The sequence below is a fragment of the Osmerus mordax genome, chromosome 25 (genome assembly GCF_038355195.1).
Source record: "Osmerus mordax isolate fOsmMor3 chromosome 25, fOsmMor3.pri, whole genome shotgun sequence".
Classification (NCBI taxonomy): Eukaryota; Metazoa; Chordata; class Actinopteri; order Osmeriformes; family Osmeridae; genus Osmerus; species Osmerus mordax.
In genome coordinates this window covers 3,523,260-3,540,817 of record NC_090074.1, presented here as the reverse complement: position 1 = coordinate 3,540,817, position 17,558 = coordinate 3,523,260, and the positions used below count along the sequence as shown (strand labels likewise).

Here is a 17,558-nt window from a genome sequence, read left to right as displayed (position 1 = left end):
AATAGATTCAAGAATAAGTTTTCAATCAACACTTAAAATCACTACCAACCAATCAGCTGCACATTACCTGTCGAATTATTTTCTAATTTAAATACAAATCTTACGTCATTTTTCCACATTCAAACTAATAAATCCTTTTGGCCAGGTGGGGGCAGTGAAGACATTTGAAATGGTATTAAAAAAAAACTCTACAACCGGCGGCAAGCGGAAATAGAACGTTGTACCCACGAACAGCCGGTGCACATGTCAACTGAACCTACCGGTCGGACTTAATGGATTTCATAGATCAAATAATGGGCTAAAATGGAAATACATTAAGCTATTAATTGTGGTAAGTTGCGAACATCGTTGACGCATGAACTCTAAAACTAATCTTAACATGACAACCAGCCTAGCAAGATAGTTACATGTTATTCGCGCAAATTGAATGAATGTATGTAGCTCTAGCCAGCTAACTGGGCAAGTAACTAGCTAATCTGACATTGTGGCTGGCTATAACGACAAAATCCATTGCTGTTTACTGTACTTCATATTCTCTAACAAGATAGCTAATTGTTTGTTTATGAGATTAACGTCCAAAAGAAAGCATCGGCAGTACTTTTCCAATTTGAGTTGCATGCATACTAGTAGGGCGGAGAGCCCGTGTCCACACAGCGCCATGCATCCTCTGTTGTGATCTTCCATAATAATTTGAGGCGCGAGCCACATTTTAGAATCAAGCATATCAGTCATTAAACCACGAGATACAGCACTTATTATGCGACTGATTTACTATAGACAATGTTGCGCCAAAATGAAATTACAGTAGCCTATGCATTTTCAGATTCAGCGGAGTTGGTTCATCATTTCTTTCGACAAAGCAACATGATTTTCACACATAGTTTTACTGTGAAGTAAATATCATGTTCACAAATGCCTTACCTGTTATTTAAGAATGTTAACTTCGGTTGTTTTTGTCCTCTTCTCAGCACGCCCGGAGGTGAGCCAGGTTGCAGTGACATGGTAATATTTAGCAAATGTCAACGGACAGCACGGAACCACAGGATCTACAGTGACTTACCAATGAGTGGGGAAGATACTGGTTTGGGGTCTTCGGCCCAAGCGCTGGCGGGGTATTTGGGCAAAGTTAGTTGAACTCGAGCTTTCCTCTCATTCCTGTCACCTGTGCAAAGCTTTTTTGGGTTTGAAAAAAATACTGTTACTCACAGTATTTCATTGACTTCAAATGAAACAACATAAGAAACCCAACAAAAAACATGGAAATCTTTAAGGTTGTAAAAGGCGAAAGGTTTAGTCGTTATCCTGATGTGGTTGATACACTACACATAATTCCACCTGTGTACCTAATATTCCATTTTATGGGGTAAAACTTTGTACTGTTGTTGCTCTGATCAACTGGCCCTCAGAGTTCACGACTGGATCTGTTTTGACTCACCGATACTCAAGTGATACTCACTGGATATGTCAGATGTTCATATGAACTGACTGAAACTGATACAATACAATAACACGTGGCTGTGTCGTGCATATCTTTGTGTGGTCTCTTGGGTGACCAGGCCATGTCCTGTGATCTAATTATTGCATCCCTGGCATAACATGGTTGGTTTTGATCATTTCCACCTCTAGGTTCAAGAGAGATCAGCGTCACTAGAGAACTGCCCCTGGTGTGCAGCCAAGGGGGTGACTTGTGTTCTCCGGTCCTACCGAATTAACTTCCAGGAGTCCATTACTCTTTGCACAAGTCCTCAGGTCAGCCAAGACGCCTGCAGCCTTAACATACCCACACACACTCTCTCCTTCTCCCTCACTCTCCCTCACTCTTTCACTCAATCTCCCAAACTGTCCAATCCTACCCTTTCGGTTTCAAATTTCCATCTGCGTGTTGAATGGGGGGGATCACTCGATCCTGACTGTTCCTTCCTCTTTCCGACAGTGTCTTTTCCCTCTGGTCAGCCGACCCTTGGAAGATGTCCTGGCCTGCCTCGTCCCCCCCGAACCCCAGACGGGGGTCAAGCGAAGGACCCCCTGGGCTCTGGAGCGTGAGGACCCCGTGCCTTGTTCCAAGCGCTTGCGGTCCGAGGAGGAGAGCGAAGAAGAGGCTAGTCTACAGAACGGCAATCCCATCAGCCAACCGGGACCCACCGACATGGAGGTTGCGGACCACCACAAGGATTCTGATTGGCTAGCTCCAGAGGAAATGGACCAGGAAGCACTGCAGGGGAATGAAGAGACCGTGGCTATCCCTGAGAAGATGGCTACCTCCCCAGAGCGAGTTGGTTTAGACGGCACACTGCTCTCGCCTCCGAAGCCTGCTCAGGATGCGCTTGCCCAAGTGCAGACTATTATCTCATCAGAGTACGAGTCGGACTCGGAAGTGGAATTCATCTGCTCGCAGAAGAACTCGTCTGGACCGCCCAAGGCCGCAAAGTCTTCCATCACTACACCCACAGCCATCTTGACCTTGGAGGAAGAGTCGGACTCGGAGATGGAATTAATCTGCTCACAGAAGAACACGTCAGGACCGCCCGCGGCCGCAAAGTCTTCCATCACTACACCTGCGGCCGTCTCGACCTCGGAAAACGGTGAGTCTCTTCCAGCGGAGGCTAATTTCGCCTCAGAGGCCGTTGTCCAGTCAGAGAAGGGGCTACTCTCTGATAGTTTGTCAGAGGATTGTGCGGAGGGCCAGGCTGCGCCGGTGTGTAGGCCCTGCAGCGTGGACCTCAGCCAGAGCAGATTGGATCGGTCGGAGACCCTCGTAGAACCAGCACGGGATCCCACGCAAGCAGCCAAAACGCCACGGCGGTCGAGCGAAAACATGGAGGACAAGGCTGAGGCTGTGATCCTCAAGGATGACAAGCCGAGATATGGTGGTGGACTCGAAGGGAGCGAGATAACCAAAATAACACCAAGTGTTGACACTCTTATCGGTTCCAAAGAGCTCGTTCTAGTTTCGCCGCATCTCTTCTGGAGGAATACGCCTAACCTCGCCTGGCTAGACAGCCTGTTGGTTGCCATGGTGAACTGTCGGGCTCTAAAGGAGAAGCGGCCCGAGACAAAATCTAGGTGCTCAGTGGTCTGGGAGCTGTGTACTATATACGACAGCTGTTGTGCGCTGCTAACCCAGTGTTGCCAAGGTTTGTGCAAAACGTTTTACGCCAAAGCTTGGGGGTGGGGGGGATCCTTCGATCTCAATTCACAGCCTGCTTTTGCACGTTTGTTTGCCTTTTTTCACATGATTGTCGTTAATCTGGTCTTTTCCATGACCAGATGGCATTATCAAAGTCCCTGCCAGTTTACTACGGAGGGTAACAGAAGAACTGGAAGCTTTAAGGATGTTCGTCTTCAACATGCTGCAACCCAAACTCCAACAGGGTATGAACCCATCACTCATAAACCAAACTTCAAAGCTACCGAAGCTTTGTTCAAGCCTAGAGCAGATGAGATGCGTTTGACCAGATGATTACCAAGCTTAATTACTTGAATTGACCCCAATTTGACTTTCTTTGAAACAAAGGTGACTTGAGGTGATTCAATTTGACCTTTTCCTTGACCGTTGCTGGGTTCTGTCCTGCAGGGAAGGAGGACAGGCTGGTGTTTGCCCTGCCCCTCCTCCTCAAGATGGACTCGTGGGCGGAGCCTAACTTCCTGCCGGTCTTTGATTGGAAGTGTTTGCGCTGTGGTAAGACACTTCGGTAAGTGCTGGAAATTTCAATTCATTATTTTCAGTTCTATTTGCTCATTTAGGTTTCTGCTGTCAAAAGCCAGGTTTGATGATGCACCTTTTCTTAGTCAGAAGAGAACCTTAATCCTCATGCTCTACATCAGGTGTAAATGGAAATCAATCTCACGGGGTACCAGGTTTGGGCCCGTGTGGGCCTTCTTTGTAACCTTCATTCCAAATGCTTTTGAACTGTGCAACCCCTTAGTACAGAAACACGCCCCTTGTGGACGATTGACCCAGACACAAGGCTAAACCTTTTTGTAGTTGTCTGTGTATGGGAGTTATTTAATCTTGCTGTGTTCTCCGGTGCTTCAGGGTTAAGAAGCCCCTCACCACTTTAAAGGCGGTCGTTTCGGACTGGAATCCGCTCAAGTCTACCGTTAAAAAAAGGTGTTCGACGTGCAATAGGAACCGATTACAGGAAAAGAAGTTGATAATGGAGAGGTAAGAGAATGAAAAACAACAGGTTGCAGCCGCTCTGAACATTGGCTTTTTTGAGTCTCAATAGTGTGAACAGGCCTCCTTACCTGCTGATACATGCTGTCCTCTGTCACCCTTAGCGTGCCCCCGGTGGTCGCTCTGCACTTCGAGAAGGGCCTGCCTGATACCGAAGTCGGCAAGTACTCCTTCGACTTCGACCAGTACCACTACCATGTCACCACTGTCATACAGTACAGCAAGAAACACAAGCACTTTGTCACCTGGATAAGGAAACCAAGCGGTCAGTGTCGCGTGAACGGCGCTTTTCGTCAGCTTCGCCGCGTCACCGCTAACTCATCCGACGGGTCTTGTCTTTTATTTCTTTTAACCATGGGTTGTGTCCCGACTGTTTCCCCGCCCCTTCCTACAGATTCGTGGCTGGAATTCGACGGCCGGAAGCACCCGGACTGCGTCAGTCACCAGGACCTCTCCATCCCTGCCGAGGAGGTCCACATCGTCTTCTGGGAGAGGGGGGAAAAGAGGGACAAGCTCCACAAAAGCTCGCGCGTCGACCCGCCAGAGAGCGAGCCCGCGGCGCCCCGCCTGAACCGTCCCCTCGAAGCCAAGGACTTCTTGGCGGACGAGCCGGACGACCTCTCGCAGGACGACGCGGGCATCGTGGCGGCGCTGACGACTTGCGACGCCGCGGGAGATCAAGCGGCCGGCGGGGACGCGTCCATCGGTTCCGCCACGCTGCTCGACACCTTCGAGGGCCTCTCTCACGACGACATCGTCACGCTCACTCTGGTGGAGGTCAGCGGTGACTCGAAGGGGAAAGTCCCGGCCTCTCCTTCGGCTCCGGAGAATCGCCGTGCCTCCTCCGAGACCTCCCCCGAACCTGCTTCGTGGGTGACGCCCTCCCAGCCCGGCGAGTTAATCCTGCCCACGGTCGTGAGTTCCGCCTGTCACCTGAAGAGACCGTCTGTGGAAACCGGACAACGAGTTTCTCCCGTCTCCTCCACCCCTTCGCTCAAGCCCTCCTCGGCACGGTTCCCCTGGCAGAGGCAAGTGGACATCAGTCCCCCCTCCGTCAAACCCCACCTTTTGTCCCCCAGTCTTGCCAAGCCCTCTGCCCCGGCTAACAACGCATCCATCCCCGTAGCCCAGACGAAACCCCCACTGTCCAACTCCTCCTCTGGCTACACACACAGACCGCAACCCCCCAGGCCGTCCTTGAAGGTGACGGAAAACGAAGCCCTGCCGTTGAAGGCAGCAGAGATGTATGGCGGATTCTGTGCCAGAAGCACAAATAATCCGTATCAAACTCTATTCTCGTCTAAGGGGGCCACTCAGAGTGCTGCTGCCAAGATGCCATTTCAACATGCTAGTCCCGCCCCACCTAAACCCGCTGTCAAACCTATGGCTGTGTCTATGACGTCACTTCCTCTTCGAGGTGTCGCGGAGAACCCTAAAATCTCAAAGAAACACGACAGTCAGACCAAGCTTCCATCCGACCTCGCCGACACAGATTCCCTCAGGCTGAAGCTGCTAAAGAAGCTCAAAGCCAAGAAAAAGAAACTGGAGAAGCTGAACCAGGTTTTGGGACACCAGGGGAATTTGGGCGGGAAAAGCACTTCTAAACCAGACAGCACAGTCCTGGAGTCCTATGCAGTCAGCTCCAGCACCTCTGTTTACAACAGCCCGACTTACGACGAGTTCTTCGCAGACCTTCTGTCGCCTGCGACGACCACTAGCAACCTGTCACCTGACAGCACTGGCCTCGTGGAGACGGTGACCAATGGGCAAGAGGGAGGTGGAGACATGACGAACGGTGGGGGCGCGATTGGTGGAGAAAATCACGAGATGGCTGTGACTCCTCAACTTTGCGGTTCCTTCGCACAGCAGGTTGGAGAAGTCCCCATGACAACCACCAATGACAACTTCCTGGAAGAGTTTATATCTGGGACATCGTTGGTGCAGACTGAGATGGAGACAGAAGCCCTCAGTGCTCTTGACCTGTTCTTTTAGGTTTCAGGTAAATAAAGTGGTCAGAGACTAGTAAGTGCTGTTGTCGTGGCACAGGGACTCACTGAGGTGACTTATGCAAAGTAGTTTTTTGTTCGATGTAAGCTTGCCGTGTTGCAAGAACCTGCTGTGTGCAGGACTAGCGCTGAAGTCAATTCTGTTTGTTTTGTTGTAATTTAAAAGCATTATATTAACTTCTATGGTTTTGCTCATTTTATTTGTTTGCATTACTTGAAATAAAGTCGTTTTTTTTACTGTTCCTATGAAAATGTTTTCAATGTTCTTTTGTAATACAAAATGAAAGGGTTCTAAAATTTGTACAGAAACTGAGAATGGAAATAAATTTATTTGAATGGGAATGGATCATTTCTTTAGCTACATTTCTGCAGCACATATATAATTACATTTTTTTGTTGCATTTCATAAATGAGAAACAAGTTAACAAATACTCTGTGGTAAGATGGAGTCTGGGTTAACAACAAATATTGGTAAGGAAATGTTGGTAATGTAAAACTTCCTAAAATACATTTTTACCAGTGCACAGAACATACAAAATGCCGTTTAATAGTTTTTGGAAGATGTGTCTACATTTCTAGACTCAAATAATGCACACCATGTTATGTACACAAATGAGTACAGTGGTGGATTTTACATAATTGATAAATTTGTAATACGTGTTGACATATTACGTTGGTGACAAAACAACGTCATTATCTGGCCATTTCTTTTTTTTCTAGTCGCTTTCAGATTGGTATAAATGCTACCGGTTATTTGAAACGTGAAAAGGAAGTTCCCATACCGGGAGTCGAACCCGGGCCGCCTGGGTGAAAACCAGGAATCCTAACCGCTAGACCATATGGGACCGTGTTCCAACTATGAAAACAAGCAGTTTTTATATAAATTATATAAAAGAAAACGTATTAGTTGTATGTGTTCAATTATAAATAACAAAATATTTGAATTACTTAGAAAATTCGAAATGTTAGAAATGTGTGTAATGATAGCAAGCAAAGGTCGCACAGCTGCTCCCTCTGGTGTACTAAACTGGATGCCGTGCCACGGTGAATAGTGTTTAGCATTACAGTAACTTAACCCTAACTGTAACAATAACTGTATTAGTTGGACTTTAGAAAGACACATTTTATTGCTATGATAAGGTGCCTTATTGAACAAACACTGCATAACGTGCATTGAGTTACTTTTACAATTCTGTTTTTCTAGATTGCCGCCATTCCTTCTTGTCATTGCATTCATTAGCACCTCACCCGATGTTTTCTATCGCAATAAGGAACTATCTCCTTACATGGCAACTGACAAAGTGTACCTGTTATGCATAAATCAGGAATGTTTTATGGTTGAACAATTGTATAAAGAAGTTTAGCCCACTGTCAGAAAAGGTTCACAGTTATGGGAGTGATTTGTATCAGTTGAGACCAAATGTTTTAATTTAATTTGACATTTACTTAGCATTTACAGTACTACTTGTGAAAGCAGTTTGTGAAAATCACTTACTACAGACAGTAATTTCTGACTTACGATAAAAGACGAGTGGATGTGGACCCCAGTTTTATTTAAAGTATCTCAGTAAATGAGAAATTGCAACTCTTAAACTGTTTTAAAAACAGAAGTGTTATATTTATAACAGGTGTCAAACACAAGGCCCGCGGGCACATCCGGCCCGGCGTTATATAATTATATACGGCCCGCGAGATCATTTTATATATCTTTTTTTAATGGAATATCAAATAGGCTGATGCCCATTTGCCTGATGCGCAATGTGCGCGCGCCCATTAACTGTGGAATTCACAATCTAGCGTCACATCAATCATCATTTTGACACCAAACACAGAGATAAATATGCCAAATGTTGCCTCCAAGAAAAACAGCAGATTGTCCAAGAATTAAAAGACGGACTGCAATCGCAGCAGAATATGTTCACAAAAGCTACAGCTAAAAACGTTATTGTTTTTAGCTGTAGCGGTGTAAACATGTTTTTACATCGTTACATTGTAGTAACAACTGGCCTGAGGGCAACCATAATGCCGATGTGGCCCTCGGTGACTTAGAGAGAGAGAGAGAGAGAGAAAAAGTGTTAACAAGGGGGGGGGGGGGGGGGGGGGGGGAGTTTCTCTGAGTATTTAAGAGCAGGCGGAACCTGTGAGCCACAGTAGTCTGTCTCTCTGTCTCAGTCTGTTGGTCTACCTCTAAGTGCCATGGATTACATTGTGGTGGAACACATCTTCCTCCTGGTCCTCGTCACTCTCTTCAGTGTTCTGCAGAACGGTGAGAGAGAGAGAGAAAATCAACACCATACACCTTTACCTAAGTACTTTTGACGTTCAGCTCAAGTCACATTTGAAGCGGTCCGGTTTAGACCCGCCCATCGTTTTTGTGGTTCTTAGCATGTCCGTGTTAAACTTGGTTCGGTATGGATTATTACTCTTGTCTCTTGTCCAGCGTTCTTTGCTCAGAAGGTAGAGAAGGAATGTACAAGTCAAAACGTCAAGGCGTCTGCGTTGGAGCGAGTGTCCTGTGCCAAGTGAGTCGCCTCCCTGCTCTCCTCCCTCTCTACCTTTCACCCTCTCTTCTCTCCCTTCTTCTTAGCACTTGCTTCCCTCCTCCCCGCTCCTCCTCCCCCGCTCCTCCTCCCCGCTCCTCCTCCTCCCCGCTCCTCCTCCCCGCTCCTCCCCGCTCCTCCTCCTCCCCGCTCCTCCTCCCCGCTCCTCCTCCCCGCTCCTCCTCCTCCCCGCCCCTCCTCCTCCCGGCTCCTCCTCCCCGCTCCTCCTCTCCTCTTTTCTTCTGTCTCCTTTTAACTCCTCTCCCTCCCCTCCCCTCTCCTCCCTCCCTCCCTCCCTCCCTCCCTCCCCTCTCTTGGAACCCCCTCCGTGCCTCTCCACACTCACAAACACTGGCACAGTGTATGCCTGTGTAGTCCGAGAGGGATTTGTTTTGCATTTGTACATTTACATTTATGCATTTAGCACCTCTCTATTTGCATGTCGCTGATATTTCTGTTTCTGATAGGAGTGGAGAGGGGGGGGGCTGGGGTGGACTGCATTTACATTTTACTGGTCTGTTGCTTCTAAATGGACTCCAACCTGTAATTTCCGTAGGTCTGTAGATTGTAACCCTAACCACATGTATATCAATGATGAAAAGGAGAAGAGGAAGTGTTGAACTTCATTGTTTCTCTCACTACCTCTTTGTCAGTGGCTTTTCTGTCAGGCCCTAGAAAACAGCAGGCCAAAACAAGTTCATAAGATGGGAGAGGAAGAGAGACGGGGGGGGGGGGAGAGGGGGAGAGGGAGAGAGGGAGAGAGGGAGAGAGAGCGAGGGAGAGAGGGAGAGAGGGGGAGAGGGGGAGAGGGAGAGAGGGAGAGGGAGAGAGAAGGAGAGAGGGAGAGAGGGAGAGGGGGAGAGGGAGAGAGAGAGAGGGCGAGAGGGGGAGAGATGGGGAGGGTTTCATTTCCCACTCCCATGTCTCCATCTTCATTAACAGATTTACTGAACCCAGGCCTTTCAATGGGTCTAGAAAATATGGATTTGAAACCAGTAGTAACCACCTACTCAAATACCAAGTCTGTGTGTACAAATATTGCACTGGAGATTTCCCCACCGTTCTGTTGATGTCTCCTACAGGAAGTGGTTTTGAGGACATAACGTAACTGGCCAGCAAAGAGGAAGTTGATGTGGATTTGTTTTCAATATGTCCCTGTGTTAGCCCACCAGTCTGTTTTGTGTTGAAACCTCCTAACAACCATGGTTACATGGCAGACATGCAACAAAGTATCTAGCTTGCATATTCGTGAAATATTATGCAATGTTGATGTATAATTATTTGTAAGTACTCATCATCAGTGAGCTTGTTCATGTTCCCCCCACAGTCGTAACTGCATGGACTCCTATCCTACATTCCTGGCTGTGATGTGGTGCGCTGGCCTGTGCCTAAATCAGGGTAAATCACTGACCCCACCCCCACCCCCAACACACACACAAACACACTGTGCTCAGTAAACTGATACATGAATGATAAATAGGATTAAATATGTATCATTTCCTGTTTAGTGCACATATACTGTATATGTGTAAGCTATTCATAGTCCAGTTGACATCCTCAGGTAATCAGAGGGGGTCCTGACAATGCACGAGAGTGCAGGTTCGGTTTGAACATTGGTGGGGACCAACATTTGTGATCACCCTATCGGCGAACTCTGCCCCTACTCTGTAGCGCAGTATTGTTGGGGACGTTTGAATGGTCTCTTGACGTCCGTGGAGGACGTGTCCCTACTGTTCTGGCTCTAAACCCTCGGCCTCTGTCCCATCTTCCCCCAGCTCCCGCAGCTTTCGCTGGGATCATTTACCTCGTGGCCAGGCAGAAGTACTTTATCGGCTACATGGGCCAGACGTGTCAGAGGTGAGTGTGTGTGAGTGTGAGATGGTGCTAGGATATTTTTTGTATATTATATAATAATCTATTATGTTTAGTAAATGCTATGAATAGTTATTGTTTTTTTATGGTTCAAGTCTTTTTATTAGCAGATTTATATTACAATTGGAAAAAGTACAACTATTATAGTACAAACACCAGGAACAGGAACAAGGGGGGGCATACAGAAAATTACAATTTGTATTTAAATCAAATCTATAATACAGGATGTTTTCAAGATTTTGTTTTGGAGATTTCTTTTACCAGAGGCATTCTGTTCTCTCTCTACCAGCACTCCCGGATTTCAGTTTGGAAAGCGCATCCTCTTCTTCCTGTTCCTGATGTGCATTGTGGGTATTGTTAACTTCCTGCTGGTTCGCTACGCTAGCAGCGACTACAAAGAGTATGTGGAGACCATCACCAGCGCCGCCTCTGCTCTGCTCCTCATCCCCTGATATGTTATTTACCTTTTAAATGAATCATGTCCCATTTCATCACAGTCATAACATCTGTCATGAAATCCTTTTAGCAAACGTTTTTTAAGCCATGCACAGACAATGTACTGAATTCTGCAACAATAATAATAATAAAAGACAAGTCTATGAACAAATCTTTCACTGTGTGATGTCAACAGTAAGTCTATAGTGTAAATAAATTTAAAATATGAACAGGACATTTTGCATAAAGGACATTAAAATGAAATACATACAATTACAGATAATCCAAATATTATACTTATTGTGATACTTGGAAGTCGCTTTGGATAAAAGCGTCTGCTAAATGAATAAATGTACTAGGAAAAATATTGGCTATAACATGGGCCTGGTTGCAAGATGTGTTTCAGTAAATCTAAGAATTGAACCAGTGAAAGTGCAGCCAAAGTGGTTTGTAACTTATTCTGAGCAGTATTCGTTTTCAAGCCCACAAGCCTTTGGCCCTATGCAACTGCTTCCTGCTTCAGACAAACTCTGATAACAGCACCTCCTTTTGGTTTCTTGTGGAAACACACGACAGCTGGTCCTTACAGCTGGCAGGAAGAGGAGACCTTTCTTCAATGGGGGCGACACACTTATGTGGCAGGCGTGTAGCAGGTAGTCCAGAAAAACTGTTGTTGGCGGCGGATTCTCATGTTCCACAACAGGTGATCTGAATATCAAAAACAGAACTTGTCACGAAACACATGATTCCGAAATCACTGTTACACATGATTCCGAAATCACTGTTACACATGATTCCGAAATCACTGTTACACATGATTCCGAAATCACTGTTACACATGATTCCGAAATCACTGTTACACATGATTCCGCCATATATTATGACATAAAACCACACAGGCCATCAGAGAACAGGAGGGGTTTGGAGTGTGGTTGTCTGATCCTTACCTTGAACTTCCGTTTGCTGAATCCAAGCCAGTGAGGGATGTCAAAGAGAGCGTCAGAGTAATATTTTAAGGTGAAACTGGTGTCTCTCCATGTCGGCTCGACCTTCTGACCGTTGGCTAGGATACAGAAACCCTCTCCCAGCCAACCCTTCAAGGATTCACTGAAGTCAACCTGAAATGGTACACAAGAGAGTGTATTCAAACAGTGGCTTCATTCATTCACAATATGCGTGTCATGGTGTCAGTCATAAGGGACTCTGTAATGCAAAAGCTGTTTACGCCCGATCGACAACAGCCGGTTCATGAGTTCCAATAGGTGCATGTGTTCAACTGGTAGACATTCTGCGATGCAGGGTGTAGCTTTACGAACGTACATCCACCCTGTAGCTTTCCCCGGCCACAGAGGAGATGGTCCAGTCCAAGCCTCGATCCAACTCCCACTTGACGAAGGGATCGCTTCCATCGATGACCACGACAAAGCGCTGCAACACTAATGAAAACATGGAAGAAAACGTGGAATGTCCCATTTTTTTTACAACTGCTCCTCACCCAACCTCAGCCCTCGAGCGGGACAAAACAAATCAAGAATGATTTTGCGGGCGCCTGTGCATCTGCCAAGAATAGGTTGAGCTATCCTCCACCCACAGTTAAGTCAGATGACAGAGTGAGTCAGACCCAAAAGTCAGTCTTTTCCGCCTGCAACATGGTCTGTTCTAGGCTATGACCCAGAAGACATTGAAGTGTTGCATTTGTTGATACTGGAATGTGATGTTTTATTGACAAAGTGCCTCATGTGTTATCTTGACGCACGACTTACCTTTGGTGTCATTTTTTGTGTCCTTCAATGACTTGTTTTCACATGCTGACACTAGCAGATAAAACCTCTTGGATGTGAGGCTCTTTCTGACTGTTGTGTAATCTCTTAGATTATGCACCTTGATTGTCCTTCAGAAAAGGTAAGAAAGAAAGAAAAAGTAGGTGAGGTTAAGTATACAAAATCATAAATGCGTCCATAGTAGTTTATAAGCAAAGTAATTACTTACTTTCCAGTTGAATGCTGGAACATAACCTTTCCTTTACACGACTCGAAGTCGTCAATTAACACACAGCAGATTTCCGGGTCGCTTCTGACAAAACGGTAACCAGCACGACGCGTCTCTACCTTAAAACCGCGCGGCGGATTTCTCAAAAAATCTTCCAAATCGATCATACTAAACTTGCATCTAGATAATTCGTTGACTGTCATGTTTGTAATCGAGTGTATTGGTTAGTTTTACAACTCACAGTGTTGCTCAGCTAGAGGCAATGTTGTGATGTCAGTGCAGAGTCTGCCTTTATTAAACACTAGACGATTCGAATTCATGCAGCGCCCCCGCCGCCGGAACCAACAGCCGTCTGCAGCCGGCTGACTTGAAGGCATTCACAGTTTCAAGTCAGCCAGCTGCATGAAGTCGAACGTACCAGATGTTGGACTGTACCACGTGACACTTGGAATATTCCCTTTGCCGTAGTGAGAATCGACAAGTCACTTGATAATATATTTTGGGGGGACACACATCCCCCCAATATTCACATCTGCTCAAAATGTCCCCCCCCCCCAATATATTGATATAAAAATATAAATGTGCTACGCTACGATAGGCATCCACGCACGCTGTCCGAAATTATCATAAAAAATGTAATTCGTCCCCCCCAATGTTGACTTCATGACTACGGCCTTGACCAACATTATTAGAACAGAAAGAGTCATCCTATAATATAAACTGGTAGGCTTCTTCCATTTATTCTCAATTTGTTTTCCTGGAAGTTTCCTCTGTGACATTGCTTGTAAAAAGGCCGATACAAATATAATTATATTGTAATTTACGGCAATTTATATTTTATTTTATTGTATATTTAATTCTATTCTAATCCCACTTAGTACTGCTAGTTTATGTACCCTTAGTATTCATAGTCCACATATTTAAATTTTAGGTATATGTTTATTGTATGCACCTTCCTGCCAAAGCAAATTCCTTGTCTGTGCAAACTTTCATGGCGAATAAATCCCATTCTGATTCTGATTCTGATTCTGAATTGTATTTGATTTATAAACCTCACCTGTCTGTGTGCGTTTGTGTGCAGGTGGTTTTATCCTCAGCATTGAACATCCTATCCTATTGATTTAGGCATAAGTGCAACACCATATTTGGCCACAGGAGGCCACTATAACATAATATATAGGTATAACGTCCGAAGAGCCATGCCAAACATTGGAGCCTACTCGCTCCATGCTTAAAATGTATTTTAGCCTAGTTGCTAGCAATATACATCTTTTCGAACAGGCCATGTAGAATGGGGGCAGTGTGTATGGGAAACATTGCTAAACGATACAAAATAGCCCTTTGGTGTCTTTTCATTTCATTTGGTAAGAGACGGGTGGATGAGGCATATCTAACTAGTTATCTACCTGAACATTGTTCAACTAGGTGAGGCGAAGGTTGGGACTACATGATAATGCGTCGCAGCCAGTACGATGTGACTATGTTTAGTGAATAACTATTTAACTCTCGTCATGTCGAAGCCTATTTATTGTCATGTTTTAGCTAATTTGCTAAGCTAGTTAGCAAACTAGCTAAGAATGGAATGCTTGCGTAAAGGTATCAGGAACGTCACAGGTGCAACTTGGACCGAAATTACGCGTTGATGGACATGGGTCTTGGGATGAAGTTGGACCCAGAAGTGTGGTTTGACTGTCAGCGTGCAATCATTGAAACGAATTATCTTGCCCATGTCCTGCTATTGAGCTAACCAAGCTAGCATGTCAGTCCAATGTCAAATCAACGTCGCACGCAGTCTCGTCGTCTCAGGCATAGGGTATAAATGTGCTAACTTAGTTGGCACGACTCACTTTGGAAGCCGAAACTGCACAATGACTGACAGCGTTCGCTGTCCGTGGTTCTGAAAAGGGACTGTGTCGCTGTCCATTGCGTTAGTTCTGAATTACTGCAGTGTCCATTAGCCAGGGACAAGTTCGTCACGTTGCCTTTACTTGATCTCCCATACAAGCTGTCTGGGTGTTAATCTATTCTATTCCCTCCATTAAAGTGTTTTACTGCAGTGAGGGGCACATCCCAAACACAGGCTGCTCTCAGGTAAGGGCTTATCCAGGTCAGTTTCTTTGAAATACAGGAAGTAAATAACAATTTGTCTTTCTCTTTGTTTATTTGTTTGTTTGCCTTTCCATCTCTTTCTTTCTTTCTCTCTTTCGATTCTCTTGCAATCTCTCTCTCTCTCCAGGTGCCAGGACATTCATGTCAGCACATTTCTACTGGTGGGTAGCAGTGGATCGCTGAGCCGTGACTTAAATGACACTTTGAATGACACTCTTCATGTGTGGTGGCCACAAAAACACTGAAAGGTCAAGGCAGGATTTGACACACTGCCCAAAATTGAGTTTCCATGACAACTCGTGATTCGGACAGGTGGACAGGTGGAATATGGAACATGAACAATACGTGGTCTCTCTCTCTCTCTCTCTCTCTCTCTCTCTCTCTCTCTCTCTCTTTCTTCCCTCCTTCTCTCGCTCTCTCTTTTTCACTCCCTTTCTTCCCCTCTCTCCCTTTCTCTCCCCTTCTCTCTTCCCTCTCTCACTCTCCTTTCCCCCCTCCTTCATCCCTCCCTCCCCCCCCTCCATCCTCCCCCCCCCCCCCCCCCCCCAGGGCTGGACAGGGTGGTGTTTGTGATCCAGAGCCAGAGGAACGCCTTCCACGCCCGTCGGGCGGAGCGGGCGAGGGCGGAGCTCCAGCAGCAGGCAGCCCACCTGACCCAGGTGACGGAGGACCCGCCCCCCCCCCCCCCCCCCCCCCTCAACTCGGCATGAAAACGGCGTGCGTCCGTGCTCCGTGACCCGTGATCTCTCGCTGTCCTGTCTAAATGCACGACTCGTACGTGGCTTTGGATAAAAGAGCCGAATCATTAACATGGAAAATGGTAGGAAGGGTGTTAAACGATCTAGGGGATGGTTTCGCTAAAGCGCTCATTCAGGCAGACTGGCCTCTCGGTGGAAAAGTTTTTAAAAGCCCAAACGAAGCATATTCTGGTTCGTTGGTGTCGTTTATTTCCTTTATTATGCAGTGACCTTGTACCCTGCACCTGGCTGACTTGATTGGTTGTGCATAATAGCCACTTTTCTACCAAAGACAGCTGTGCTGTTTCTGTACTCTGGAGGTCTTTATAGGTACACTCAGTCGGTACGTGTGCGTCGGTTTAGCTGTAGTTCCAGCCTGTCACCAGGAGGGGACCCCACTATCTTTCACACTTGGAGATGGCTGGATTCTCCGAGAACGTTTTTGCAGGTCGAAGCTTGTCCATTTGACTGATACAGAATGGGATTTTCCGGTTTCGTTTATAAATCGGGAAAGGTGTCGTTGTAAAATACCAACCTGACTGATCCTTCAAAGCGTCGCATGCTGGATGGTGAGATTTGATCTCAGAGATCTGAGATGAGGGAGAGAGGAAGGGAGAAAGGGGGAGGAAAGTGATGGGGAGAGGCAGAGTGGGGGAGTTCAGATGGAAATAGAAAGATGGAAAGAAGGAGAAATGGAGTGTAGGAGGTGTGTGGCTAAGCTCTCTATTCTGATATCCCGTTGTGCGAGTCTCGACAAACGGCACAGTTATTTTTTGCCAACCTTAAAAAAGGAACGTATTAATCCAGTTGGAGAAACCGCAAAGACAGCAGTGCACATCAATGAGAGGCTAGATTAAAGCACCTGGGTTGCCGCGCCTGTTGTTAGCGACGTGCGTCATTGACCCCTTGTTTCGGAGATGGTGGACTAAAACAGACGTTCATGTAAACAGTTTCCAGCCCCTCCCCCAGCCTCACTCTCCCCAGCCTCACTCTCCCCAGCCTCACTCTCCCCAGCCACCTCCCCAGGCCTCACTCTCACCCAGCCTCACTCTCCCCAGGCACTCACTCTCCCCAGCCTCACTCTCCCCAGCCACACTCCCCCAGCCTCACTCTCCCCAGCCTCACTCTCCCCAGCCACCTCCCCCCAGCCTCACTCTCCCCAGCCACCTCCCCAGCCTCACTCTTCCCCTAGCCTCACTCTCGCCCAGCCTCACTCTCCCCAGCCACCTCCCCCAGCCTCACTCTCCCCAGCCTCACTCTCCCAGCCTCACTCTCCCCAGCCACCTCCCCCAGCCTCACTCTCCCCAGCCTACCTCCCCCAGCTCACTCTCCCCAGCCTCACTCTCCCCAGCCTCACTCTCCCCAGCCCCTCTCTCCAGACTGTGTGTGTATTTCCTACAGACACCTGCGGTTGTTCTGCTGCTTCACCAGCTGTCAGACTATGATGGAGTCTGGAGTATTCTGCCAGCCCTTCCAGGGTGCGTCTACACACCAACACACCCACACACACACACACCTGAACACACACGCACACACACACACACACACACACACGACGCATGAACCACACACGCACACGACACACGCCAGAATGTTTACACTTCCTCATCATTCCTCCAGATGTCAGCGGTCTCCTACAGCCAATCCGCTTCCTGGTTTCTTTTTCCTGGAGGAGGAGACCGAAGTCCGACTC

The 17,558-nt window shown here is 46.9% G+C and overlaps 3 protein-coding genes and 1 non-coding gene across 5 annotated transcripts; 2 read left to right on the top strand and 2 right to left on the bottom strand.

Annotated features, from left to right (window-relative positions):
- Positions 1-224: 224 nt before the first annotated feature.
- Positions 225-6,425, top strand: uspl1 (ubiquitin specific peptidase like 1). 2 transcript variants are annotated; one of them, XM_067229188.1, is made up of 9 exons: positions 225-331; positions 969-1,125; positions 1,627-1,749; positions 1,934-3,134; positions 3,268-3,372; positions 3,575-3,692; positions 4,037-4,165; positions 4,282-4,337; positions 4,572-6,425. In XM_067229188.1, exons 2-9 carry the CDS (start codon positions 1,000-1,002, stop codon positions 6,167-6,169), a joined length of 3,456 nt encoding a protein of 1,151 aa, XP_067085289.1. In that variant the 5' UTR covers positions 225-331; positions 969-999; the 3' UTR covers positions 6,170-6,425. The 2 variants fall into 2 exon arrangements, with proteins under 2 accessions (XP_067085289.1, XP_067085288.1); XM_067229187.1 differs by having other exon boundaries at positions 4,282-4,442.
- A 531-nt stretch (positions 6,426-6,956) lies between these two features.
- Positions 6,957-7,028, bottom strand: trnae-uuc (transfer RNA glutamic acid (anticodon UUC)). Its single transcript has one exon. It is a non-coding gene; the product is annotated as a tRNA-Glu (tRNA).
- A 1,302-nt stretch (positions 7,029-8,330) lies between these two features.
- Positions 8,331-11,193, top strand: alox5ap (arachidonate 5-lipoxygenase-activating protein). Its single transcript, XM_067228981.1, has 5 exons — positions 8,331-8,449; positions 8,624-8,705; positions 10,051-10,121; positions 10,499-10,580; positions 10,885-11,193. Exons 1-5 carry the CDS (start codon positions 8,380-8,382, stop codon positions 11,045-11,047), a joined length of 468 nt encoding a protein of 155 aa, XP_067085082.1. The 5' UTR covers positions 8,331-8,379; the 3' UTR covers positions 11,048-11,193.
- LOC136933544 (mesenteric estrogen-dependent adipogenesis protein-like) lies at positions 10,617-13,260 on the bottom strand. The gene is made up of 5 exons (XM_067228980.1): positions 13,020-13,260; positions 12,794-12,921; positions 12,351-12,466; positions 11,978-12,148; positions 10,617-11,738 (listed from the first exon to the last, which is right to left on the bottom strand). Exons 1-5 carry the CDS (start codon positions 13,220-13,222, stop codon positions 11,718-11,720), a joined length of 639 nt encoding a protein of 212 aa, XP_067085081.1. The 5' UTR covers positions 13,223-13,260; the 3' UTR covers positions 10,617-11,717.
- Between the last annotated feature and the right edge of the window lie 4,298 nt (positions 13,261-17,558).

Excerpts from the sequence above, each read along its gene's own strand:
- uspl1 (XM_067229187.1), top strand. The coding sequence starts at position 1,000 with ATGGTAATATTTAGCAAATGTCAACGGACAGCACGGAACCACAGGATC. Across the intron at positions 3,693-4,036 it reads CGCTGTGGTAAGACACTTCG|GGTTAAGAAGCCCCTCACCA; the intron begins GTAAGTGCTGGA and ends CCGGTGCTTCAG. Across the intron at positions 4,443-4,571 it reads CTGGATAAGGAAACCAAGCG|ATTCGTGGCTGGAATTCGAC; the intron begins GTCAGTGTCGCG and ends CCCTTCCTACAG.
- LOC136933544 (XM_067228980.1), bottom strand. The coding sequence starts at position 13,222 with ATGACAGTCAACGAATTATCTAGATGCAAGTTTAGTATGATCGATTTG. Across the intron at positions 12,149-12,350 it reads GGGAAAGCTACAGGGTGGAT|GTTGACTTCAGTGAATCCTT; the intron begins GTACGTTCGTAA and ends GTACCATTTCAG. Across the intron at positions 11,739-11,977 it reads TCAGCAAACGGAAGTTCAAG|ATCACCTGTTGTGGAACATG; the intron begins GTAAGGATCAGA and ends TTTGATATTCAG.
- alox5ap (XM_067228981.1), top strand. The coding sequence starts at position 8,380 with ATGGATTACATTGTGGTGGAACACATCTTCCTCCTGGTCCTCGTCACT. Across the intron at positions 8,706-10,050 it reads GAGCGAGTGTCCTGTGCCAA|TCGTAACTGCATGGACTCCT; the intron begins GTGAGTCGCCTC and ends TTCCCCCCACAG. Across the intron at positions 10,581-10,884 it reads ATGGGCCAGACGTGTCAGAG|CACTCCCGGATTTCAGTTTG; the intron begins GTGAGTGTGTGT and ends TCTCTCTACCAG.